Source organism: Chamaea fasciata, unplaced genomic scaffold, assembly GCF_029207755.1.
Source record: "Chamaea fasciata isolate MVZ Bird 193981 ecotype frontalis unplaced genomic scaffold, bChaFas1.0.hap1 SCAF_4, whole genome shotgun sequence".
Lineage (NCBI taxonomy): Eukaryota > Metazoa > Chordata > Aves > Passeriformes > Sylviidae > Chamaea > Chamaea fasciata.
Genome location: NW_027094089.1, coordinates 73,559,980 through 73,586,987, shown reverse-complemented (window position 1 = coordinate 73,586,987; position 27,008 = coordinate 73,559,980). Strand labels below are relative to the sequence as shown.

Below are 27,008 nucleotides of genomic sequence, written 5' to 3'. Positions count from 1 at the left end.
ATGAGCTCAAAGTAAAGAAAAAAAAAACAAAACCCTTACCCAGTGACCAGTAAAACATACATAGTGACCAGTGCAGGACTTTCAGCTCACTCATGCTTTGGGCTCTTCTTACCAGCTGCTGACTGGTTATGATTTGCAAGAGTTCCATTGTTGGTGACCTGGGACCAACAGGAAATAATCGCTTACTTTGTGTAGACTTATTAGATGTAAGGAATGCAATTCAATGAGTAATATATCAAATTATGTTCTAGATGCCTTTATCTCCTTGGCATAGGGCTTCTGCCTCGCTCTGCTGACATGAAGGAGCAGCTGACATCACCAGGACAGCATTAGGCCCAAAGTAAGCAAAGGAGACACTGAGACTCTGAGACTGGTTGGATTGTTCAGATCTGTGTTATGTGAAAAATCAGCAGTAATAACTTTACAGGGCTTGAGGTCGGGCCACCCTGTTATGTGGGTAAAACTGCAGAATTATCAAGTGTGGGGATATGAGCACCTTTGAAAACAGAACTTAAGGAATCCTGGTAGAAATATGTCTCCAACATAGCGAATAAAGATGGGGAGGGTTTTGTTTGTTGGGGTTTTTTTTTTGCTTTGATTTTTTTAAATGCAATTTTTACACACTTTTTTCAAATAACCTTAAAGATGCTTGTAAAACAGGAAGGTTGCTAACATGTAAAATAGAATTGGCAAATGCTTACAAAAGTCACACAATTTTATTTAACTTTGGCAAAGTAATAAAAGGGTACATATGAATCACGAACTTGACATTCTCATAAGAAATGACAAATACAGTGCAGAATGTTGCAGTTACATTAAATGCTTAGTTTTACTCAAGCAGAATGAAGCAGGTAATTCAACAGAAAATATCACCAGTAAGTTTTTAAATGTGAAAATGTACTTGTCCTATTACAGTGAATTTAAAGCAGCAATGTAATTTTTGCTAAAATATTCCTTAGAAAAAAATGAGAATTTGGATAATTTCCTAAGGGAAGTATTTTTTAACTCAAAGCTGATGACACAATTCATCTCCTAATTGTTTCTCTGCCGCTAAGTTCTGTTCTCTTCAGGATGTTCAGTCCTGTCCTGTGGTGTCCCCTTGTCCTTCTAGCCCTATTTAGTTGACAGGCACAAATGGTGCAGTGTTTGTCAGAAGTGGGACAGGACTGTTAGCTTTTATTTCAAAGAAAAAGCAATAAAATGTTTTCTGATACTAAATTAATATGCCCTTCTGATTCCAGTTTTGTGGGGAATTTTATTAAGAGAAGTACTGTCTGTTTTGAAATTGCCCATGATTTCTTTATCAAGATTTAATTCAATAAAGTGTAATATAAAATGGAGGATGCCCCAGTATATAAATTTGTTTCCAGTATGCAAATTTATAGGAGCTGCACTTCAACATCCTATAGTAAAACAAAATGACACCAGGATATGTTCTACATACACTACTGCTTTAAATCCTGTGACCTGCATTCTTTTCTCCAGCTGTTTATTTTCCCTTCTTACTGGAGAAAAGTCACTCTTGCTTCTGGATAGTGTCATCCTTTACTGAACTAACATACTGATTAGTATTTGACAGTGGAAGTGATAAAGTTAATATGCAGTCTAGCCTAAAGGCTTTGCAAATGCATAGAATTAAAAACAGCATTATAAAGTGTGGGTGTACTTTGAAAAGTGAGATCAGAGAGTTCAGTGTTTGTTTTCCATGTTGACAGCATTTTAATTCTTTTTTAAATTAATTAAAAGTAAGAGCCACAGCTTAAAATCCAACTGGATTTTCCCCCAACCCACTGGCATGTATTCCATTTTGATTCTGAAAGCCACATTTACCTTTTAGGTACCTTTTTGTCTGCATCAGTTGCAAGGAAAGGAAGGCAACTGAGGATTAGGGTCAACAAACTGATGCTAAGGAAATTATATCTTTAGGAAATAAGGAGTAAAATGTTAATATTGTTTTTATCCCTGAAGTAAGCAGTTGAGAATGCTCAGGTTGAGTAGCTCAGATCCATCATCTGAAATCACTTCCTGGAGTAGAACCACACTTTAGAGGTCAGTGTGTCACATATCAAAGCTGACCTTTTATTATGCAGGATGCATGCAAAATCTGCTGGAATCTAGATCAATCAGCACAGTCATCAGCTGAAGATTAAAGGAAAGTCACAACAGTAATTGCAAATTCCTCAGTTTCGTCCTATATTACAGGGTGTTGAATTTCATCCATGTGAGACTTCTATCTTGGAGAACTAGTAGTGGATATTCCTTATGTGCAGCCCATAAAACAGCTACTAAACCAGTGCTTATTCAGGGTGCCGATTCAGTCCATTAAAAAAGTTAAAAGTACAAACTTAAAAAGAAATTCCCAACCACAGAAAAGGTAAACAAACAAACAAATAAATAACATTTTCACTGCACTGTTTCAGTGACTTGTAGACGGTTCCTGATGTTTTTTATAGGAATACAAGAACAATTTAGGCAGTGCAACCACCAAAACTGTTTGACTTCAGCATTACTTACACAGAATTCAGAGAGAGAACTCCATTTCCTCTTTTATCTTAAGAAAAAATGTGAAATAAGAACAGCTTGCCCCCCACCCCCAAGCAATATTCTGATTATTTTGCTACACATACATGAGGCTATCCTATGATGTTATCCTTTTCAATAGGGTTACATTTTGAGGCACTGTCACAGTTCCCCCCAGAATTTTTCCAGTGTGTTGGGCCAGCAAGTGATGTGAGCTAGATCCCCAAAATCCCAGCAACTGGAGCCCAAACGCCAAACAAAACCAGTGTCGAGTCATGCTGTCTGCACCCTCACCTCAGACATAATCTTGAGCAATTATTGATCTTGGCTACCCTTACTTCAGCTTGGCACAAGATGGAGTAAGGCAGACGAGAATCTGTCATCTGTGTTGGATCACTTGATTAAAAATCAAGGACTATATGAACTGAAGAGGCTGAAATTTAGGTCACCTGCTACTCAATGACTCATAAAAAGATCAGAAGTCTATCCCCTTTGACACAGGTCATTGCTAAACTTCTGAAATAAGTCTCGCAAAAAAGGACAGTCCAATCTAATGTATTTATTTGCAATTATCTTCTGTATTCTCCTGCTCCCTCCCACAGTAAAATATAAATACAAAATGTTCACACTTATTTTGATGGCAAATACTGTTTTTCTTCTTCCCCACATTCTTTATGGCGTGTAAGGTGGTGGCTTTTCAAAAGGTGGGAAATAGGGTGGTGAGTAACGAGGCGGCGCATTAGAGGCCCACATATAGCTGGGAGATGGTGACAGGGACTGGGGGTCATCCGAGAGGCCAGAAGGAGTGGAAGCTGGAAACACGCTGGAATGCTGCAGGGAGACAGCAAAGGCTGTAATGTAACCATTTCCTAATGGAAAATACTGTATCAAAGAGATATTTAGTTACCAAACAGTACAAAATTAACATTTCAAGGTTCACTTCGGTGAATCATGTACATACAAATAACACTTCAGATAACTTGTTGCATTCGAGGTAAGGACAGCCTGTTAGTAACAGTTTTGAAAAATGAGGCTCCTTAGATCCAAAAATCGAAGACATTTAAAAAAAAATTCTCATAACTTCTGTGTGTGTGCTACATTTCACAAAGACTGGGCAACTGAAAACTGATGAGTTATCTCAAATCTTGGGTGTCACACACCAACCAGTAGCAACACTGAATGGGCTGCTCCAAAAACCTGGGTCTGTCATTTCAGAGTTGTGTGTGAAAGCCAGGTTTTTGCAAGGGCCCAGGCTTCCTCAGGAATTCTGGCGTGTTGTTTTTCTCCTGTGAAAAATGTGTGGAATGAGTGGGAAGCATTCTTGCACCAGAGGGAGTGCATCGTTCGGAAGATATTTGAGAGGCAAGGCTGGGCTTGCTCCATGTCCTGTGGGATGGCAAGGGAGAGGGGCCAGGGTGGTACAGTCACTGCCTGGAGTAGAGTAGGGCTCAAGGCAAAAGAGTCTCCACAGCCAGAGGCCCAGCTAATGCTCCCATGCAGGCCCCAAGTTCCCTGGGAGATATGCAAGGCTAAGCCTTGGAATTTCATTTCAAAGAGGGTATATTAAATTTAGAGGACTTGAATTTATGCCCAGGTTTTGTGCTGCCTCCTGAGCCAACACCTGTGCTCACAGCAGTGAGACCCAGACACTTTGATCTGTCAGGCTGAACTGTAAGTGTTAGCAGAGCCCAGCAGTACTTCCAGTTACAAAGCAGGGAAATCACCCATGCTGAGCTCTCTGCAGCTACTGGGGCTGCCACACTGGCAAACTCTGGGTCAGACAGTGCTTAGAACTGCTGAGAAACTGAGAAAAGGACTTTGTAGCAGACCTTTGTTTGGCATGCACAGAGGCTGACATTTTTGTAACTGCAGAGAGTTAGTTACACAGCACCAGTGACTGTCCCATGTTTCATGAATCTCAAAAATAAGTCACAAATTAATCCTAGAAGTTCTGACATAAGTATTCAATTATGTTTAGGAGCCCTGACAACAGCATTGTCCTGTGGCACTAGCAGCAGACACAGGAAGGTTATGACTCATGTTACCTCTAATGCATCGCTCAGATGAGGGATATGGTGGCTGAGAACACAGCCCTTTGTTGACAACCAAGATCTTAAACTCTTTTAATTAAAAAAAAAAGTCTCCAGTCTTGGTGATTGTGTGATACGTTAATTAACACCACCCCTGTGGTAACATCCACCTGACAGAAGAGGGGAGGAGGAAATGTCCTCATCTGCTTCAACAAGTGAAAGCTGTTGTTGACAGCAAGGTTCACATGAAATCGCCATTTCCAACAGCACAGCTCCATAGCTCAAAGAGGAAGGGATGCATTACAGCAGAGGTGATGTTTGGAGAGACCCCTCTTAGGCCAGCTGAAGCATGTGGAAAATACCCCAACAAAATAGCTTTTTAGGTATCATGCCTCTTCAGGAGCTCAAATAGCTTGTTTCCAAAAGCTCATCTATTTCTCTCAGACACAGCTGTTGGCCTAATAAAATTTAGCATCTGAACACCTGGCTTTGCCTCTGTCCTCAGAACATGGCAGTACCAGAGGCAGTTCCTATTTTTAATGTGATCTCTACTAGTAAGTGATGGGGAGGCAGGCAGGCAGCAGGTCCTCCCTCTTGCTTTCACTTCAAGGACAGCTTTCAGGAAAACACTGCCTTAGTAAAGAGAGACCACTGCCAAGGACCAATGCCTAATAGGAAAAAATTGGTATTTTCTGCAGGAACAAGACAATTAAACTGCGTGAATGACAGGAAGACAGACCCCAGTAGTCCTGCAGACTGGCTGGATTTAACCTTGCTGCTAAACAAGGAAACAGCCTGTAATGCTGCCCACCTGAAAGTCATAAGCAGAGTAGGGAGGCAGGTGAGGAGTGCTGTGGTAGTAGGAGTTGTAAGATGTCACTTGTGGCCTGGAGTAGTAGGTCACTGAAGGGTGTGCATTTTCAACACTGCAGTTCAGCGTAGGGAGGGAAGGAGTCTATAAAAACAGAAAGAAGAGAGTATGAGGCTGCAAACCCAGTCACAGAAAGCTGACAGCTGAATGAAAGCAGAAACGATTTAAAGGAGCACTGTGTGTCCTTAGACCTCAACTCTGTTGAATTAGCAATTGGCAATCCAGTTCCCTCTCAGGCAGCAGCTAACCTCCAAGTTCCACAGCCATTTATTGTTTCAGATTCCACAGAACAAGCTGGCAGTAGCCCAGTGCACACCAGTTCTCACACAAAACAGATTTACATCTTCACAAGTAGGAGAAATGATTCATTACTTCCAAATTAGGTGCATTTTTTTAATTGCTGTTCATTTCTATACAACTTTGTTTAAAGAGGTTTACGGGCTCTCTGGTGTGGATCAAATCTCAAAGGGCTATGATGCACAGCTGGGAATATGTCTCCTGTTTTATTTGGGAAGGTATTGGTGACTCTGAAAAGAGTTCAGAGTTCTGAAATAAGGTACCCTTACTGCAGGGCCCAAGATTTCTTTGTAAGAAAAACATATAGCCAGGACAACAAATCTCTTTTCTATGTGACTGTTTTTGTATTATTCCAAATAAGTCACAAGTTACTAAAAAAGCACCAAATGTATCTGTTGAACATTCAGTTCTACCCATTCATTTGTGCAGTTTAGAACAAAACTGTATGGAAGGTAACAGGCAGCCTGCTTAAGTGAGGGTATTTCAAAGTTCACATTTTTAGAACAGTATTTTTTTAATTATCTGAAGTTTGGTTTTGATCCCCAGTTCACTCTCTCAGGTTGCACCATGAAGAAATTAGATGGAGAGTTTTAGTCTAACACAGCTGCTTAAACAGTCTGTAAAACTCAGACTGCTACTAGAAAATCAACAATTAATGAGCAACCACCACAGTTTTCCTTGTAGAATATGAACACTATGAAAAGGAAAAACAATTTTTTAAGAAAGAGCTTATTTTAAAGCATCCTGGTATTGCCAATGTCTCTCTGATGGCTCCTTTTGAAAATACGGTCTCCCAATTCTGTTAATATTTTCTAACTGTGCCTGGTGTTGATAATATCAGAAAAGTGAATCACTTTCACTTTTTCATTATAGTTATTTCTTGCCCTTCTTTCCATCCTGATTGAAGTAATGCATAGATCATTTGCACTGAAATACCAATAGTTTCCATTATTATTTTTAAAGGCAATTTGCCTGATTTGTTTTCTTTAATGCACAGATAAATTGATATCCTCTTACCATGTCTTTAAAGCCTCCAAGTATTGCTGCTGTAATGATCCCTAGGAATAGCCCGACTATGTTCAGAATTGTTGCTGACCAGAGCAAGTGGTAGAGGTGGATGATGTCCTGGCAGCTGCTGACATCAATGTATTCATAGTACCCTCCAGAAATCTCTACTCTGCTAGATTAGTAAAAAAAACAACAGTAATGATAAATGCACTGTATATGAAAAAATGCACCACATATCATAAAACCTAAGCAGTACTGCTGGACAGTAAGATGCATTCTGCAGCTCAGTGATAACCTGGACCTTACTACCAAGGGAGTGGGGATAAAGTCCCCTAGATCCCATGCTTGTGGCATCCATGATCTCCCTGCACTAAGTGCTCGCTCCGTTCTGAAACAAATGACTTTGTGTCTCAACCTGCCGATTATTTCTTTCATATGAAATCTCCACAGAGGTGATGGAGGCTTACCAAGGACAAACCGGTCTTGGAGTTACCCTGGGAAACCAGTCTGTGCTCCGAGGAGCAGCAGCGGCCCCACAGGCACAGAGCAGCTGGGTGGGATGGGCACAGACCAGCATAGCTCCCGCCTGGCTCCGCAGGGCATAGCCACAAAGCAGGTCCAGCTCCGTGCCCCTCACAGCCCTACAACAGCCTAGGTGGGCTGGCTGGTCTTTCTGCTCACATTTTGAACCTTTTCCACACGCAGAAAAGAGAGACAGAAAACTCGGTCAAATCTGGTTAGGTCATTATTTTGGAAAAGGAAAAGCAACTCCTGCAACATGTGAACTCCTTGAAGCCTTGCAGTGGAATTCTTCAGGAATGACTTCTCTCTGACTGCCGGGTGGGGGACAGGCTGGCCTTCAGCACAGCTCACCAGATGTAGTGACCTACAGCAAATACCCCTCCAGAAAGCATATTTATCAGGGACAAACAGTACCAAGAGCTTTTGAATGACTTATCTCCCAGCTCACACATAGGGTTAGGCTCAAAGCACATGAGAGCTTTGAGAAAAGGGGGAAGAACCAGCTCATAATCAAGGTAAAGAAGCAGGAGATCCAGGTTCAGCTCCTCAGCAGACTCCCCAAGGCCTGCAGGAAACTGCCCCCTTTCACAAGAGTAACTCTCCTTTGCTGATTACTCAACTTAGAAATTGAGTAATTGAGAAGTTCTTTACCCTTCTTTTTAGCAGGCCACTGTGGGAGACATTGCAAGGAGAGATGGGGGTTTCAAGCAGAATCGAGGCAGAGCTTAACTCCAGGTTACAAAAACCTGTTTGCTGGCTAGCACGACCTCAGTGTAACCTGAGCTCTCACCGTGATCCCCTAACAATAAAACCTGTATGTGCTGTTTGCAAGTGCTCGTTCCTATGGAGATGAGCGAGCGAACAGATCTCTCAGTGAGAACATCCCGCCTTGTTCAGCACGTCCTCATCAGCGGCAAGGGCCTTGCCCCGTGCTGCCAAAGCCAGGATTCCCAGCATCAGGAAGAATGCAAGACTGCTGTCACATTTTCCATTATTTCCATCCTTCACCTGTGCACTAACCAGCCTTGAGTGTCCGTGCCTATCTTACTGAGACACCATCCAGCAACTCCACAGTGCAGGATGTGTGTGGTATCAAGCAAGATTAAAATAGCAACAACTGGTATCTTTTATCAGATAGGAGGAAATGGGTCAGGGGCAGGTCCCAGAACCAGGACTGAGGAAAAACAAAATACCAACAAAAACAAAAGAAATACAGAAAAGTTTCAAGCTTTTCTATTTCAATCAGTTCTCTGTGTATCATTCTCTTCAGCTAGTAAAAAGGGATTGTGTTCTATAAACTGCTCAAGGAAAGCATGAGCAGCACCCCTCTTTCACACACACAAAGTCCTACAGAGAACAGGGATCACACTTCCCAGCACAGGGAACCACCCACCCTCTCCCAACAGCAGCTTTTGACCTTCCTCCACCACAGTCAGTGATTTAAGTGGAGGCCAGCCCAGCCAAGTACTGTGAGAAATGCTAAGCCTGAAACAGCCCTAGGCAAGAGCCAGCAGTAAAAAATCAATTTATTAATTACTCACTGACACACACTGGACACTCCACAAGGTATAAGCAGCGCATGCTGTAAATATATCTGGCTTAGGCACAGTAGCCCGATCTCAGTAGTGTGATCACTCTGCAGAGGTTCTCAATTGGTAACCACCTTCTGTCTCATTGCACAGTGCTGGTTCACCTTCCAGCCCCGTGTGAGCATGAAAGACATTCACTGGGCAGAGAGAACACTGGTTTATGAATGTACAGATGGCACCAGCCTGTTAACTCTCCTCTCTGTTAGCAGTGTGGGAAATGGAATTGTGGCAAGGGGAAGAAGAACAGTGTCCCAGTTTTTTTGCATCTTCAATATTCTCAAAGAAAAAGAAACAACCCAGTGCCAACAGAGAAGGAAGGTGGTAAGACAAGTAACACTCAATAGGTGGAAAACCTGAGGAGAACACCAAGCACGAAAGTAATGGCAACTCCTGTGCTCTTCATTTTTCCAGCTGGGCTGCCCCAGATCATGCTAACCCACAGCTGGGATGGCCTCGGTATATTTCACACCTACCTCTACTTGATTAGCTTTTGTCTGGGACTCCTCATTGCTAACGAACAGAACTTAAGGTCCCTTCCCACAACTGTCATTAACTGATACAATCCTGCAAACGAGTTGCAAGCTACTGCAAAGGAGCATGACCACTGCTCGCCCTTCCCGCCCTTCCCGTGGCCAGGAGTGGCATTTTTGGCTTACTTCCCACAGTTGTACAGGTCACAGCAGAAGCAGGTATTGGTTTTTATTTTCGGTGTGCAGGGGGCACGGCGCTGTGGGTGACAGACTGCCTGCGTGAATACAGAAAAAAAACACATAAAGGACAGAATGACACAATCCTCAAGCACAGTTTCTGCTGCTGTTTGGCCTGCTCTACGTGTAGATTTCTCAGCGGTCTCCACATTAGCCCTAGGCAGATTTTTCTTTCCTTATCTTGCTCCCACAAAGTCCTCCGTTACTGGAACAGAGATGCACTAGGCTAGAACAGAGCAGTTTCCTTTTGCTGTGGGGAACTCACAGACAAGCAGATGCCTGCAGAGGAAGGAGGTTTTGTAACTCTTAGAAGCAGCCAGGGCGTTGCTGAACTAAGGCACCTCACCCCATGGCAACGCAGAGTTGACAACAGCATGGCCCAAATTGAGAGCAAGGTTCCCGCAGTGCTGCAGAACTGACCGAAGTGGTTAATTGTGCCTGTGGGTGGTAACACCCCAGTTCACATGGACAGTCTTAGGCCTAGCATGAAACTTTGCACCCTCAAGTAGGCCTTCTAATTTGGTAGATAGTGGTTATGCAAAACTACCTGTGGACTTGTGAGGAAAGCTCTGAGAGACAATCAGTGCTCAGCAAAGGCAGACAAAGACGTCCATACCCACTATCAGTATGTGGCAGCATCATCCATCCCCAACAGGCTTCTCTTTGGAGAAGACAAAGGAGAGGTGCAGAGGCTGTTACTTGCTGCTCATATACACAGGAATTACTGCTGTCTGAAACCCTAACCCATCACCCAGCTCCTGCAATGAATGCACAGCTGAAGATCTAGAGAAACTGGTGAATTTTCCTATCCTACATCCCCTTCTCTTCATCTGCACCTTCACTATTGAGGCAGTACATGGAGGAACCCACCTCCCAAGTGCTTCCAGCATCCTGCTCCCACCCCAGGCCCAGCCTCCCACCCACTCCTCACTTTGCAGACCTCCAGGACGCTGGAGCAGCCGCCTGGCAGCAGGTTCCTCCACCTGCACCAAGAAGCTGGTCCCTTAACAGGACACAGCAGAACCTCTCACCTCTGGTGGGGTGGTACTCTTGGAGTAGTACTGACATCGCCCCGCATACAGCGGCCTCAGATCCTGCCAGAGAAAAAGCAGCAGGCTTAGCCCTGCAGCAAAATCGAAATCACAATCACCCAAAGTGTCTGGGGAAAGGGACCAGGCTTTAGAGAGACCCTGATCTCACACCAGCACCTTAATACAGCAATGGCTCTGCAGCCCCCTCCCCAGCCCCCTGAACCCGGGGTGATGTTTAACCCTGGTCCTTAGAGGCACGAAACTGTTCCAGCCAGCATGGGAGGTACAGTCTCTTAAGCTGGGCTGTTTGGGTGATAGTGGCCATCCTGAACTGAAAGATTTATTCCTCATCCTGCAAGACACATCCCAGGTCTGCCTGACCTATTTTGAGGGTTCTTCTTGCAGAATCATAGCAATTTTTCATTAATTGTTGGCAAATTTGTCCTTCCTGTGCTCTTACGTGTCTTGTGGGAAAGCTCTGGAGGATCATCAACATTCCGGCCTGCAAATATGCATTAATGCCTCCGTTTGGGGCAGCTTGATCTCCAAGGCAAAACTTCAGGGAAAGCAATGCCCAGCTGTGTATCCACATCAACGAGCCTTTCCCAGGAGCAGCCAGACTGGCTCTCCAGGTGTCTCATCCAAAGCTCTGGGTGGCAGGGCAGTGGCAGCAGCTGGCAACAAGAAGAATGCTTTGTGCCAGCATGGCAGGAGCATGTCTCCAGCAAGGTGGTGACATTTTTGGACTGCCAGGTGGTAAAGTGAGGCCAAAAGCCCATCTGTTCATCAAGAGGCAGAAACCAAAGCCTTTGTCATCAAAACTACCCAGCTCTGGTTGCCTCAGACACACAGCCACCCCCAGAGCCAGCTGGGAGGAGGTGCCAGCTCATGCCACAGCCCAACCCATGAGGTCACACCCTTGCAAAGGGGGTCAGAGGTGGCCCAGACAGACGGACACCCATCACACAACTGAGCATAGCTGCCCTTTGCTCTGTCAGCAAATCCTGCCATCCAGCCACCTTTCTACCACTAGAATGCTCAGGGGCAGGAAAGAAGAGACAGCATCACAAGGAGCATAACTAGCCAGCTGACACGGGGAGTTTTCATTTCGTGGGTAATTCTGGTCTGCAATTCCTTTCCATTCTGATACAAATAAACTGAAAATGTGTCTTTTTTATCCCTTTTTGCCAAAAATTTCAAAGAAGGTCATCAAACTGCAGAGTTGCAGGACAAAAAAAAACCTGTTTGCAGTTATAACTTTCAATCAAAAAGCTGAAATAGAATTTTTTTACTTCTATACTAATAACTAAAGCTTCTGCACATCCCACTGTACTAGTGATGGGTCATGACAGGAGTAGCTCATAATTTTTTTAAGTCACTAAATGGAAACTGAGAACCTACTGCAAATGTTTCCTGTTTATATTGTAACGCTTCAGTGAGCTGTGTATCAAATTGCTTCATTCTACTACAGCATCCAGTGATTCAGTCTGCATTAAGAACTAGCTCTGCCCATATTTAAAACAAAATAGATGTTACTGCTCATATTTTGTCCCTTGGCAATAGCTGTAATTCACATTACATCTTAAGTGTTCTGATACTCAGTAACTAACACATAAAGCCAAAAAAATCCAAAGCAAAGCTTTAAGACCTTAGTGTTTCCCACTAATTTTATGTCCTGGGTTGAAGTATATTCTACCACCATCTTCAAGAACTGTTGAAACCAGGTGAGGCAGTGCTCGCTGCCTCCTCCACCCTGGCTTATCTTCTGTTAATGGGCCATCAGCACCTTTGCTACACAGCTGACAGATAACCCCCTCCTGGACTACCTCCTGTTAATGGGCCCATCAGGCCTTATCACATGACTCACCATCCCATTGTGAGATGCTCCGCCCAGAGGGAGAAATCAAGCATTCCAGCCTGGATATAAGCTGAGACTCTGAACAACAGAGGGGCGCTTACCCACTGGATTCCCAGAGGACCCGAGCTACCAGACCTTTCTACAGGATCACTGCTTCAGGAAGACCACTTCATCTGGACTGCTTCCATCACTACGCTCAGGTTGTATTCTGACTCTGTCAGTGGTCTTTTGTATTATTGCATCGATTTTATTTTACTTTCTTTCCTTTTTTTTCCCTATTAAATTGTATCTCTGACTTGGAGCCTCTCATTTGTTTTGCCTTCAAACTACTACATTTTAAAACATTTTTTAAAAAATGATGACATTTTTCTAAAGCTTGTGATTAAAAGCAGCATTCATTCAGCACATGATATATATTTATATTTATATATTAGGGTTTGATGCGGCCTGATACAGGATTGCAGACACCATCACTGGTTTTCTTAGAGTAAAAGCATTGCAGGACCTGTGTTTTCCTAGGAGCACTTACTATGTGTCTGGCAGCAAAGACACCGTCTACTATGGCACAGCAGAACGCAGCGATGACACCAAAGCTGATGAAGACGATCGATGCAACCAGCTGAGAAAGGAAAACAAAGCAAAGTATCGTCTGCCTCTCCACAACCAAGTGATTAGTGCTCTCTTCACAAGGATATGTAAACCAGAGTCGATAAGCCCTCAAGCAATCAATGACCCAAATGTTTGCAGGGCTGCACAGACTGGTCTGGCTGAAGGCAGTGGGATGTGTGTCTGCTCTGGCAAAGTGTCAGGAGTAGGAGCATTGTGCCAGACTGGTTCTCTGGGGACTTGATAGAGTAATGCAGGTTTTTCCATTACTCCAACAGGTAAACTTGGGCTGAGAATAAACCTTCTTTTCTGGCTGCTGCTGTCCTTAACTCTCCCCTGGAGACACAGGAGAGAATTTCTTCTCTCCCCACTCCAGAGCGCTGTGGGGAGCTGCTCCTGTGAACGCTTTCTGAGCTGTGAGGATGCAGGAGACTGCAGTGTGTGAACCTCTTTGCTGGGACTGTGCCTTCAGGGAACAGCACCTGGATGCAGGCACAGGCACAAAGCCATGAGAGCAGAAGGCAGGTGACCATCTGATGTCATCGGCGCTGTACACTCTCACAGCAGACCGGCTGGGCTCCTCAGTGCCAGGCTGTGCCAAGCACAGTCCATCCAGGCTCTCAATGGAGAGCTGCAAGGAGAGAGACTTCCCTCCACCTGCAGCTTGACAAGGGCAGTCAGACAGGCATGCTCCTTTTCCACTGGCCCCATCCTGCCCATTCTTAAAATAAGGCTGAAAGCATTCAGCAGGTGAACCAGAAATAATCTCCAATCCAGGTATGAGAAACAATGTCTATTCCCACTACACCACTTCAAACACCACGTCTGCCAAAGAGCCAGTGCTCAGCTGGGCTCAGAGGAGCCATGCACCAGTGCTGACACAGCCCCTCTCACACCTGAACTCAGCCCAGCTGCTGCCAGTGGGCTCCTGACCAGCTCCTTACACAGAGCTCCCAACACTGATCCCAATCCCCTCTGCCAAAGCACACTGGGGGTATCAGCAGGGCTGAAGAGGGAGGGCAAGCACAACACTCAGGTTCACAAAATGCAGCTTGGGGAACAGCTTTCAATATTACTTCACATACACTGAAACACGTTATTTCAATATATTTACAGTATTTCAGTGTAAAGAACAGGGAGCTCCCTGGTGGTTTTCCAACTCTGGTGACCACAACCTTCAAGTGTCAATTGCTGGCAGCTGTTAAAAACTGTTTTTCCACAAGTACAAAGGTGACTTTAGTCATGGGGGGGCTGTAAGCCATAGTAAAAATCTCTACAGCCCAAATACAAAGCTAACAGTTAGCCCACCCAGGACTGACAGATATCTCAGGTTTCCTGACTTGGGGATGTTTGTTTCAAAGCTCTAGGTACTAACTTTGCTTGCAAACCTCAGCTTCTGCCACTGCATAAGGCTCCAGTTCTCTGAAAGACAAGCCAACCCTCTGGACAAATACAGTCCAGAAGGATCCTGTGTGTGTTTTTAAAGTACCTCAGGATTTTTAGGTTAATCACACTGGTGTTATCTACATCTTCTTAAGTGAAAACAGATCTTGTTCCAGTAACCTCCATGTACAGGCCAGATCAGCTTGAACAATGACTGGAGATGCCAGAGGGCTCACCTGGGACAGTGGAAATGGCCCCTGTACAATTGCTTATTTAAAAATGAGGGAAAATAAAATGGTTTTCTAGATGAGGCAAGTATTCAAGGCACAGACATTAGACCTGCAGCAGCAGAGAGAGCGGGCTGTGAAATGATCCCAGTGACCACATGAACATGTCATGATCACAACAAGCTGTTACTGGAATATTGGATGCTGTGCCACACAGGACTTGCAGATGGCAGCAAGTGACAAGTTTTCCAGGACCAGATCCTACACTGACACTGTTTCTGTCAGCTGTAAACTCCTGCATTTCTCCCCCACTCAGCCCCATCCTTTGCATGTCTGGAACCCAACTCACACCATCCATTACAAAGTCACACTGTCTTACCACCAAACCAGTGAAAACACATAAGGGGAGAAAATCCAGTCTTGGTGGAACACACAGGGTTTATGGCATAGGTTATTTTGCAGCAAGTTTAGTTTTTCTCAGTACTGTCCTCTGTTTCATAAACACATGAAAGAGGATATTCGCCCTAAATAGCATGAGCCTTAGAGACAGGAAGTGAGCCAAACACTAAATATATACAATTAGGAAATTTGTTGGTCATCTCTGCTTGCAGATAGGAGCTGCTAATATGGTGGTTAAAAAGAAAAAAACAAACCAGAGTTAATGATACTTTCATAAGCCCTACCAAGAGGTAAGTATCTGATGCTCAGTTTATTTACACAGAGTTTTCTCCCTCTCAGATTTAGAAAGAAAAGCCTCAAAACCAAACACTGAGAATTTATGATAGAGAAAAAACATCAAACAGCAAATAGAAACATACAAATTTAAAGGAATGAGAAGGAGGTGTCTTTACAAACAAACTGTGATGGCAGATAAGGCCAGATACAGGGACATGAAAGAAGAAATGGGGGAAACCATAAATTCCATAGGAATTCCACTAATTGACACAAACTGTTACTCACTTGAGACAGTGCTAAATCTCTGGATTTAGAGCGAAAGAACAGAGACACAAGGAAAAAGAAAAACAGGGGGATATACATTAGAAGGGGGTATTAGGTGTTTTGGGAAGTCTGCATCTCTCAAGTACCTCAGCCAGTGGAGAAAGAGAGAAGGAAATGTGGCTGGGAAATAAGAATAAAAAGGAGGCTGCATCCCCTAAAAATTTTGAGAGACCCCAGGGGAAATGCCCCATGGCCTCTCTCTTTATTTGAATAAAGTTACAGGACTCCTCTGTCTCCTTTTTTAGACATAAACGTCTAGTGACTGCGGGTTAATTTTCTTGACAAAACTAATTTTAAAAATACCAGTTTTCAACTTGTCAATAAGATTTTTGATTTGGGGTTGATAATACTGTTACTGCAGCAAGCAGAAGTCCCTCTATAGAGCAGTGTGATATTATTGATTGATCTTCACTCACGTAACTCCAGATGAAGTCAGCCACACCAAGCAGCATTCGGACAACAAAAGACAAATTGGTTCGGATAGTGCAGGAGTGTCCTGGGCTGAGGTTCCCTTTAGGTGATGGTACAGCCCCACATGGGCTGTGCAGGTGCTGGATCTTACATTTCCATGGCACAGATGACTGTCATAAAGGCGTGTAAACTGCTGACTCCTCACTTGGAAGCTGCTGAGTGGGCAGTGGGGTGTGTGCCAGACCCGTCTGTGGTGCGGGCAGCACTGCTGGGCAGCTGGCCCTCCCTGCTGGCACAAAACCTCTCCCTTCCTTCTGAAGGCACAGCATGGAAGTCAATACACTTGGGAGGGGAAGAAAAGAGAGGTCTGTTCCTGTCAGCAGTCTGGGGTAAGTGAGAATTGCTCCCTCAGGCTAGCTCTCCTCAACAGCCACACTGGCTCGCTCCACTCCTCACACTCGCCAGTCACAGACAGGAACATGCACAAGAACACAGACGCACAAGTTGCTTTTGACTTTTTCTGCCTCCAGCTGCACAACAAGCCAGACCAAGGCTGCCTTTTAGCAAACTAGGACACAGGGGAAGTTCAGAGAATTTGAAAAAAATAAATCCTCCACGGCCAGTGGTAGCATGGAAACATGCAGTGGACAAAGCTGACGCTGTAAAGCGCTCCTGGGTAAGGAGGACATGTGACTAAAGTACAGGGACAATAAGTGACAGCTACAGCGTGTCCTTCCTGTGATGAGAGTGGAGACATGCTCACTGCCAGCCCAGGCAGCAGTGATGCAATCCCTGCAAAGCTGGGTCATGAATGTTTTTTAGGACACAAAATGATAGAGAGATGAAAAGAATAAGCCCAGGCCACCTAGGGCTCTTCAAAATAATCAAACAAGTCAGAGCCACACTGTCACTTGTGGGCACTCCTGTGAAGAGTACAGGACTGGCACAATATGGTCATTGCTCAACCAGACACTGACATGCTGCTAATACAAGATGAGCAAGAGGCTGAAACCCTGCTAGGACAGAAAGAACAGGGATATGTTGCTCTTGCAGAACCAGGGTGAACACAACAACAAAAAAAAATCCACTGGGAAACTCACCTCCCCTGCACCCTGTCTGACTGTGGGAAAGGCAAATGTCATCTCCTGCAGGATCTGCCTCACCCTCTCCTCCTGCTCTGCAGGGAGCATGCTATTTGCAAAGCAAAGGCAGCACAAAGGCAGACTTTGGATTAGGACAGGCAGGAATTTCACCCATCTGCCTTTGCAGAACCTGCCTTAGCTTTGGTCAGCAGCACACAATGCTGATCTGACCCCTGAGCCCCCTCCATCCCTGCCAAGGCAGGCAGCGGCCCAGCAGGACAGGCTGCAGGGACACCATGACCTCCCTGGGCACTCTGCAGCCCCACATGAGCAAGGCTGGAGGGATCTCCCTGCCAGAGCTTGGGACAACCACCCGGGAGGGGGATTGCAGCTGCTCTCCTGAGGGAGACGAGTGGAGGCAGGAGGCAGAGTGCCCACAGGCTGCTGCTCCTAGGCTGCCAGAAACCATCTCCTGTTCTCCAGAGGTATGCAACACTACCCTGGAAGAGTTAGGAAAACCTAAAACACTACACTTTACACACAATATTTGAGTTCCTGTCATTTTTTAGAGAAGTTTTTATAAAGAGCTTACCATTTGTCTTTTGTTTTCTATCAAGTTTGATCCGATTATTCCAAGGAATGATCCAAAACCAAGCTGAAAAACAGTGCATTGTTAGCATTTAGATCAGGATGAAACCCAACATATTTTACAAACACATGGAACACAATTAAATCCAGAAGCAGCAAAAGAACATTTGCTGATGTGTGAGCACTCTTCCTTTAGCAAGAAATCAGTGGAGTCTCTCACTAGCAGGAACTACCAGGTGTATCCCAAACATGGCACTAAAAGCATGTGTAGAAATCAAAAGGATGAGTTCTGAATTCCATCCCCCCACAGTGATGCTGAGAAATGGCTGGTGGATGAAGATATGCATTGCTGTCTTGGAACAACCCTAAAAACACTCAGGAGCCTCCAGATGCAAACCTAGCAGGACCAATGCACTAACACCTCCAGGACCAGGTTTCTGTGAACTCAGTGAGCATGTGAACAACCAACTCAGTTTTCAGCTCACAGAGTTCCTCAGTGGGAAGCCTGAAATAAGGGAGATTTACACTTTGGAAGATTTAGCAGTTTTCTGTCTTCTCTTACTCCTCCCTCATTTCCAGGGGTAAGGATGCATCAAACCAGGGTGTCCTCCCAGAAGAGCTCACACTGGCCCAACAGAATAAGGTACTGCTGCAAAAGCATTTTCTCTTGCTGCTGTAAGTGACAACACTTATTTCAGCTCAGTGAAGTCAGCCACGAGAACAACTTCCCACCTCCTTTCTCCATAGCCTTAAGCTACATTAAGAAGTTTCTAGGACAGAGCACACCTCAGCCAGGACAGAAACAGAGACTTCAAGCAGGAACCATGGACAAAGAGGGAAGATGCAAAAATAGTATTGTGTCACACTGAGAAAGGTCTATGGTTAGTGTAGAGCATATCCAACCCCGCTTCCATGGGTTGGCAAAATGAGAAATGCTGGATAAGTCCTACAGCTGGATCTATGACATTAAGGAAGTGCAAATCCAGACAACAGACCAGGAGCCGGTGAAGATCCATGTGAGAATGCCCAATAATTGGCCAATCTCCCCAGAAAGAAAAACAAGGCATGAGACAATCACGTAGTGATTCAAAAATGAGTCAACTAACCTGGAATCGAGGTTATTGAGATCCAGGAATAGAAAACAAAAGTTTAATGAATCCAGTACTAACAGGCAGACGCATGTGCAGAGATTAGCAGGCACAAATGTGATGTAAACTTGGGCTTCAATCTTCCCTTGCCCTGCTTTGGTGCAGTGCTGCAGGCAGGGAAGGCAGGTGGCTCAAACAGCAGGGATTAAAGTGGTACAGCTGTTCAGGCTGCTGCTTCCCCACTGCCTGGCTTGCACTCCAAGCTCGTGCAGGCCACTCTTCCCACATCAGACACAAACTGCCACGGTGGGAAGCACAGCAATGAAGTCAGGGTCTGCTTACCACTGGGATGGCAAACAGGCAGGGCAGAGATCTGGGGCACTGCTGAACTGCCCCACACTGACCTGCCACTGCTTCTGGGCTTATTATTTAGCTTAGGCAAACAACGCCCCCACCTTCCTAAAGTAACAGGAGATTTATAGTTCAAGCCCAAGCAAAAAAATGTGGGAGATTCAGGCATTAACAGTGATGTGGATCCAGGTGTAATTTTCAGTCTGCTGATATTTAGCGGAAGGAACTTGTGTGGCAATGCACACCTAAGACAAATGCTCAAGAAAAATGTTTTGTGGCCCTTGAGCTTTAAGAGAAATATCAGCATGGTGTTTCAGAGCAGCCTCAAACAAGAGGTGAAACGCTCTAGATAATTTAAGATAATTCAAAAAGAAGAAATTAGACCAAGTGTGTACATCTAGCAGGCGAAGACCAAATAAATTGTTGGATTCTGATAAACAGGAATTCTCATTGCACTAATGGAAAAACTTCTCATTCTTCTGTGGATGGGATAAAGAGATCTTAGTAATGTTCCTCAGTTACATCATTTGTTTGCTGGTGAATGTGATCCCTGGGATGTCTGTCTGAAAGGAGGACAGGACACTAAGTGAATGTGCTTTTCCAGAGTAAAGCCCCAAGCCAACATCCTTGGCAAGGATTACAGAAGAGGTTTGCCAGTGAAAGCCTAAGAAAGGTCAGTCATTTACACAGATTGTGGCAGCTGTTACAACTTGGAGACGGCACACCTATCTCACAGTCTCACTCCCATAGGGCTCCTTGTCTTCTGCATCTGAGCATTACTCTTGTCTGCTGAACATCACTGTTGTACTTTAGGCTTCCCTGTCCCAGGTCTGTCATCCAGCCACAGGTGAGGACATTTCTCACAAAGACACAGCTAAGGTATTCACTGATGTAGTTGTGAAGGTGTGGATGGTCATGGAGGAGGGTGAAGGCACCCTGGCTACAGGATGTCACTGAACCCTCTGCTTCAGCTTCTCCAGTTGTATCAATGAGAAACTGAGCTGCTAGGGAAAAAAAAAAAAGCCAACTTCAAACCCTCAAAAAACCCAATCAAACAAAATCCTACTGATGTATGGAAGGTCTCCAGTGCTTGGTTCTGTCCTTCCTTGGAAGCAGAGGCCTGGGAAGATAAACCCCTGCATAGAAGGAAACATCTTTGCATGCTTCCTCCTCGAACAAGAGGTGCATGCCCAAGAAACACAAGTTGAAGGAAGAAAGAAGGGTGATTTAGGCATGGCAGCAATGAGACATTTGATATCTGAGTTCAAGAAGAATTTCGACAATTGGCCTCAAGCACATGGTGTGATTCTTGGGGTTGTCCTGGAGCTGGACTTGATGATTCTGATGGGTGTCTACCAACTCAGAACAGCCTACGACTTTATGATTCTATGTTCCATAAGATGATTCCAGCCATGGAACTGGTCCACACACAGAGAAGTTACCCAGCATACAAAGAGACTTCTGGCTCTATCTGCTTGAACTCACCTAATATTCATTCACCGTAGCCAGCCCTTTTTCCCCAGTAAAGGGAGAAATCCCAGCTTGTTATGAAACATCGGCTATTTTAAGCACCTTCTGAAACATCCAGCAGCACACTGAAATGTTTTCCTGTGCAGCAAGACCGGTGAGGTCACCACACATTTCCACAGAGCAGATTAATGAACCTAGATGGGGAATTTGGTGACAAAAACAAATTGCCAGGGTGCCTCTGAATAAAGTAACTCAACGCCCTTCCCAAGTCCAGGAATTCACTAATTCCTTGAGTAGACTAAGCCTTTAAAAAGCGTGAGTGATGCTGACGTTCCCGGACCATAAATAGCTCGGGAGATGTCAAGGGGAAGTGAACAGCAGACTCTGCCCATTTGCATCAGTCTGCAGGACCGGCTCTGAAGCACGAGGTTCAGCTCAGGCTGGCACACTGCAGAGTAAGTGTGGAGAGTCTGGAGCCAGGCTGTCACCTTTCTCAACACCTTCCTTCTATACTTCCCTCTGAAAAAGATCAGGCCTAAATGCAGGAGATACTGGGACAAGCCAGAAAACCTAAACCAAAGAGGCCCAACATAATCTGTAACAATGTTCCACACTGTTAAGGCTGTAAAGAGGCTTCCTTCAGTCAGAGAAGAACTTGGGCACAGAAAAGTATAAAGTTCCCTGAGATCAGCCATGCATGGCAAATAAATTAAACAGCAATAAGACAAGAACAAGTTTCCACCTGGTTATCCAGAATGGTTTCAAGCCTCAAAATTCACAGCTCCAAACCAAATGTGCAGCATCCTACAGCTCTTACACCAGGAGCCTCTAGCTGGGGCTACTGGCTGCATTTAATCTACTGAGACACCTAATTTGATTGCAGTTCAGTGCTTCTTTTTCAGCGTGCCTTAGACATGCACAGGAACAGAGAAGAACTTGCTTTCCAGCTCGTGTTAGACCTCTGTTCATGCCAGGAGGGTCGTGACATGCTTCATGCTTCTGTAAGAGAGTATACATCTAATGGCAGGAAGGCTGGACACCAGTGGTCTTCTCTAAATTAAGCCATTAGAAGCTACAAGATTGTTCTTTCCCATTTTCAGCTGCCGATAACAAAAAAAGAAGAAACGGATGTGCTCATGGCTTTGATGTACATGCTCTCCTGGCAAGCTGCCACAGCTCCTCATCCAGGGACTCCAATTTGTTAAACACTTCTGCAAGTAAACTTTATGACCATAAGTTCATGTTACCAGTGTTTCAAGACCTGGTCTCTTTGCTTTTGGCAGTAAGATCCTTCTTTCCCTTACTTCTGCCTGGGCTTAGTGTGATCTGTGTAAACAAAGAAGTTCCAAAGTTGCTTTGACTGACATAATAAATCTATTTATCTGTCTCACCACTAGCTCAAAAGCAGGTTATTACTGAAGCTCAGAGGAAGCTGCCACCTGGATGTGATTTTTGCATGGGAATGTGCAGCAGGTGCAAAATAATAATTAAAAAAAAAATCAAATGACAATGAAGTAGCTGAGCAAAATATTGAGGACAAGATCACCCTTTATAACAATTTCAGCATTACAAGGGACTTTGTAGGCAATAAGTTTTCTAGACCTACCTAGGAGTTCTATACTTACAATAACCCCTGGGTAATAACCTCCAACAGTCACATTTTGGGTTCTTGTTGTAGCAGCTAGGCCCACCGTTAGAATTAATACTGACACAATGAGGAGAGTCACAGTTACGTAGAGGGAATTTCTTTTTCTTCTATTGAACGACCCTAAAAACACACACACACAACAGAATTTGCTGATTCCATCTGGGGAGAGTCACAGCACCACAAATTTCTCCTCCCACTGCCAACCACACCACCATGAATTTCCCTTTTTCTGACTTGAGAATATTTTTGGGTTTGGCTGTCACTGTTCACCTTCACTAACACTGCTCTGACGTAGATGAAGAGAGCCTTAAGAACCGCAACTCTGCAAAGCTCATTTAGATACATTGGAGTCTCCCAGCTCCTCTAGCCTGGGGCAATTGAGCTAATGAGAAATATTCACATTAGACATTTATATACTTTCTGATCTGTCTACTTACATCAGGCTAAATAATCCCACTGCATGCTGCTTGTTTTGAGAGGGGAAATTTGACTGTAATCATAAGGCATCCACAGTTTTCCATGCAAATCAGACATCACCAGTAACAGACTTCTCCTCCACTTTCAGCAAAAACCAGGTATTTTTAGATGCTTGAGTAATGAATTTGTGGATTAGTAAAACTCATCTACAGCTGCTGGATGATGAAGGGATTTTTTTCTTTTCTATATTTATAGATTTTCCAAATGAGCATAAACATACAAGAGTGATTCCACCAGCCAAGAGGAAAGCCGCTGCGACACCACGCTCAGCAACATCTTTGAGGGCGTGTCTGGTCTGCATGTGCTTTGCCATCTTTGTGTCACTTTGTGGAATAATCCTTTTGATCATATTTCATATATTATGTAGATACAACCCAGCTGGTAGGATAATGGACTGTAGCGGCCCCTGCCTCACTCCATGTGGGCCGCTGGGGCCACCCTGAATCCCATTCCCACAGCCTGGGGCTCTCCAACAGGCCATGGGAGCAGGTAAGGGTATTCCCACCTCAGAGGCTCCCAGCACTTCTCTGGGTGTTTCAGAGAAAGGCAGGAATGTATCCCAATGGCAAGGAGCAGCTTTCACCACTGCTGAGTGTATTCCCTAAAGCAAACCACCTTGGGAATCCCCACTTGTCCAGGGGCTCCCTAGCAGCCTGCGCACAGTGAGGTAAAACACCTGCAGAAACACCCTGACAAAGACTTGGTAAAGCCAAGCACAACCCCCTTGTCCAAATTCTCCAGAAAGAGGAGCACACCAGGCCCTGCTAGGCAGCTTTTTGTCTCAAAGATGCACGCCCCAGGTGCCCACAGGCCCTTCTATAGGGTCCGTGTATTTATGCCCAGCAGATAAAGAGATCAGTTCACCCCAACAGCTACGTTGATCCAGCTGTACCAGCCCACACACACTGCTAAAAATCATCTCCCTTCTTCCACATGGACAGCCCCCCACAGGGAAAAGCACAGCAGCTCCCCACTGCTCCTCCACACCTGCTCCAGCCTGACCCAGGAGCTGTGCTGCTGGCAGGAGGGATCCCTCTCCATGCTCTCGGCTGGCACAGCTGCCATGGGCATTTGGCTGGATCTTTTCACCCAAATCAAACCACAGAACAAGGGTTAAACTTAGGGCTTAAAAGCCCAACAGAAGGAGAGCACAAAATCACAGAAGGGTAAGGCTGGAAAACACCACTGGAGGTCATCCAGTCCAACCTCCCTGCTCTCCCTGAAAGGCAAGAGAGATTTATTAAAAAAACCACCATTTTTTCTGACTGATCTGCTGTCTCTAGAAGGAAAGCTCTCCACCCACAAACATTCTGCTTATGTTCCAGAGCACAGGTCTGACTGCACCACTGGGACATCACTGGTCCTAAGAGCAAGGAGCCTGACAACTGGTTAGTCCTTAGCTAGAATAAATACCTAGACAGTTGTTTATTTCAAACAAAAAAAAATACTAAATAAATCCTAGAGAACCCCAAGATTCAGGCTGGATATTTTATCAATGATCCTTAGTCTTTCAAGCCACGTTTTACAGGCTGGAGATGAAGGTATGTGACTGTTTGCTGCAGGTCACATTTGAGGTTGTTCCCCTAAATCTGCCAAATAAGTTAATAATATAAAATCTAGTTTTTTAAATAATCCAAAAATCATTAAGAGATTAAGCCATTCTGTATGTGTTGCCTCACAAATACTGTCATTGTGCCACACTTCAGTTTCAATGTAACCATTTAAATGCAAGTGTCCCATAAAAGTCTTAAAAAATCCATAGCAGTGGGACGAAAATTGGAGAAAATTTGCTGTTTCTTACATGGATCAGTTCTGAAAGGACTTAAAGGATGAAACCATCTTGCTTCCATAGAATTACCAAACCTCTGATTACTGCTAGGGTTTGGATGGCAAAGGAGAAGAGGGTAAATAAAGTCCAACCATGTGTTTCTTACACAGCTCCCAGTGTGCAGGGCATGGCTGGGTGGGTGTCGTGGGCACACGAGCACAGCACTTACACACCCAAACCAGTGCTCCCGCACTGCCATCACAACTGTTACCACAAAAACCACCCTAAAAGAAGCGTCTTGAAACACCATTTATAGATGCTGTATTTGTTTCAGCACTATCATGTTCTTCACTCTTAATTTCTGTGTTGTTTCCCAGCTTGGGACTGGCATACACCAACATTCAATAGAAAAGAGAAACATAAGGTTTCAACTGGAAATTTTCTCAAAGCTTTTCAATGTTCCCCATAAGATTAAAAATATATTTTAAAAAAGCTTTTATTTCAAGTTCTGAAAAAAACAGCCATATTCTTCTAACATGATACTGAAGAGAGATGTGAAACTGAGGAGATAATGTGACTATCTTCACTTCAGCTCTGTATTGGGATATTAATCACATTTTTTTCCTTCTCTGAAAACACCTTGATATGCATGTAAAAAAAGTGGTTTTGTACTTCTGTAAGGATGCCTGCAGCTGCTTCAGCATACATGGAGTCATACCCAGTATCACTCTAATAGCTGCTGAAGGACTGCTCTGACAAAATCCTCTCTCTCAACATTAATTTCTGCTGAAAGTATTCCCCATCAGATAATTTTCCTCTCTGCTCCTGAGCTTGGTATAGTTCTACACACAGAAGCTGAGCTATGGCAGCTTTGCTATGTCTGTTTTTTAGAGATAGCAATAGCCTTTTCTCTGTGATTTATCCCGAACAGATACCCCAAAACTTGCAGTGATTTCCACAACATAAGCAGGATCCAAAACACTGTGCTTAACTCTGTTAGGAAACTGTAAGGAAATTAATGCTATCCATAGCCTGGCTATTGCTTTTGCCAAAATGGCACTCCAAACGGGCACTGGTTTTTAGAATGATTATTTCTTTTAAGCATCAGAAACATCTTCTTGTAATATTTGCCCTATAACCACTCCGAAGACAAGGCTGTAGCAAGTTTTTCCAGATTACTTTAAAAAGTTTGCAAAAATGCTTACCTTCGAACTGCCCTTGATTCACGCCCCCCCCCCCCCCCCGGATTATTAGAAAAAAAAATGGACAAGATGGCATAGAAACACGACCGACTTCTCCATCTTGTTCTTTGGGGGAAAAGCCAGAAGCGAGGAACAGGCACAGAGTAGCTCTGTGGAAGGAAGAAGCCAGATCTACTTTTAACCCCGGGAGAGCCGGGGGCAGATGGCACCGAGCCTCCCTCTTCCCAGCCCCTCTCATTTCGTCCCATTTTTCTGCTAGAAACGCGCCACCGTGGGAGCCGTGACCCCACGGCTCCGACTGCGGGCCCGGCAGCGCACGGGCGGGGAGCTGCGGGGCTCATGCCCGGCTGGGGCGGTGGGACGGGAGAGGAAACCGCGGTGAGGTACGAGGGGTCCCCGACCTCACCGGGGGTGCGGGAGGGCAGCGGCCGCGCTCCGCCCCGCTCCGGAGGATGCTGCCGCTGCTGCTGCGGGGCCGCAGCCGCCCCCGTCCGGGATGACCCGCCGCGGGGGTCCCGCCGAGCGGCCCCGGGGACACACGGCCGAGCCCCGCTCGGCCGGCGGCGGAGCGGGGGGGGAGGAGCGGCGGGGGCGGCCCGGCCGCCGCAGCCCCGGCGGGGACCCCGGGGACCCAGCGCCCCGCACGGCCCCGCGGCCGACCCCGCTCCGCGTCCCCGGGGCCGGCGGGATCCCCCCCCGGACCGGCACTCACCCACGGAGTCGGGCAGGGCCACGCCGGCCGGGCGCTGCTGAGTCAGGGACTGCCGCATGCTGCCGCCGCTCCCGCCGCAGCCCGCCGGGCCACGGCGGCGGCACAGCCCCGGCACCGGCACCGGCCCCGGCCCCGCCGCGCCTGCGCCTCGCTCCGCTCCGCTCCGCCCGCGGCTGCCCCGGCGCCCGCCAGGGATCGGCGATGAGCGGCTCTGCCCAAAGCGGCTGCTCGGCGCCGGGGCCACCTCGCCGGAGGCCTTTCCCCAGGGGGGCTTGGGAAGGGAGGGACGGAGCTCCCGCCCCTTCTCCGGAGAGGACAGTGCTCCTGCTCTGCCTCCGGAGGGACAGAGCTCCTGTCCCGCCTCTGGGAGATCTAGGCGCAGTCACCGGCAGTTCGGCCAGAGGGGCTCCCCACCTCTCTCCCCACCATTTTCCATCCCTTTGCCTTCAGCAGCTCCCACCCTCCTCTAGTCCAGCTGCCCCAGGACATTCTGTCCTTCCCCAAAATCTCCCTTGCACCTCTCTGTTGCCCCGTTCTCCCCATCTCCCTCCTCCCCGAGGTGC

General features: G+C 45.7%; 1 protein-coding gene across 3 annotated transcripts; it reads right to left on the bottom strand.

Moving 5' to 3' along the window:
• Positions 1 to 697: 697 nt before the first annotated feature.
• On the bottom strand, positions 698 to 26,584 carry TMEM255A (transmembrane protein 255A). Of its 3 annotated transcripts, none has more exons than XM_066182005.1 (9): positions 26,446 to 26,584; positions 22,264 to 22,406; positions 17,734 to 17,796; positions 12,963 to 13,052; positions 10,576 to 10,638; positions 9,494 to 9,582; positions 6,736 to 6,895; positions 5,362 to 5,505; positions 698 to 3,351 (listed from the first exon to the last, which is right to left on the bottom strand). In XM_066182005.1, the coding sequence occupies exons 1-9, from the start codon at positions 26,501 to 26,503 to the stop codon at positions 3,193 to 3,195; spliced, it is 969 nt and encodes a 322-aa protein (XP_066038102.1). In that variant the 5' UTR covers positions 26,504 to 26,584; the 3' UTR covers positions 698 to 3,192. The 3 variants fall into 3 exon arrangements, with proteins under 3 accessions (XP_066038102.1, XP_066038101.1, XP_066038103.1); XM_066182004.1 differs by having other exon boundaries at positions 6,736 to 6,898; positions 26,446 to 26,583; XM_066182006.1 differs by lacking the exon at positions 22,264 to 22,406 and having other exon boundaries at positions 6,736 to 6,898; positions 9,494 to 9,578; positions 26,446 to 26,582.
• Positions 26,585 to 27,008: the final 424 nt, after the last annotated feature.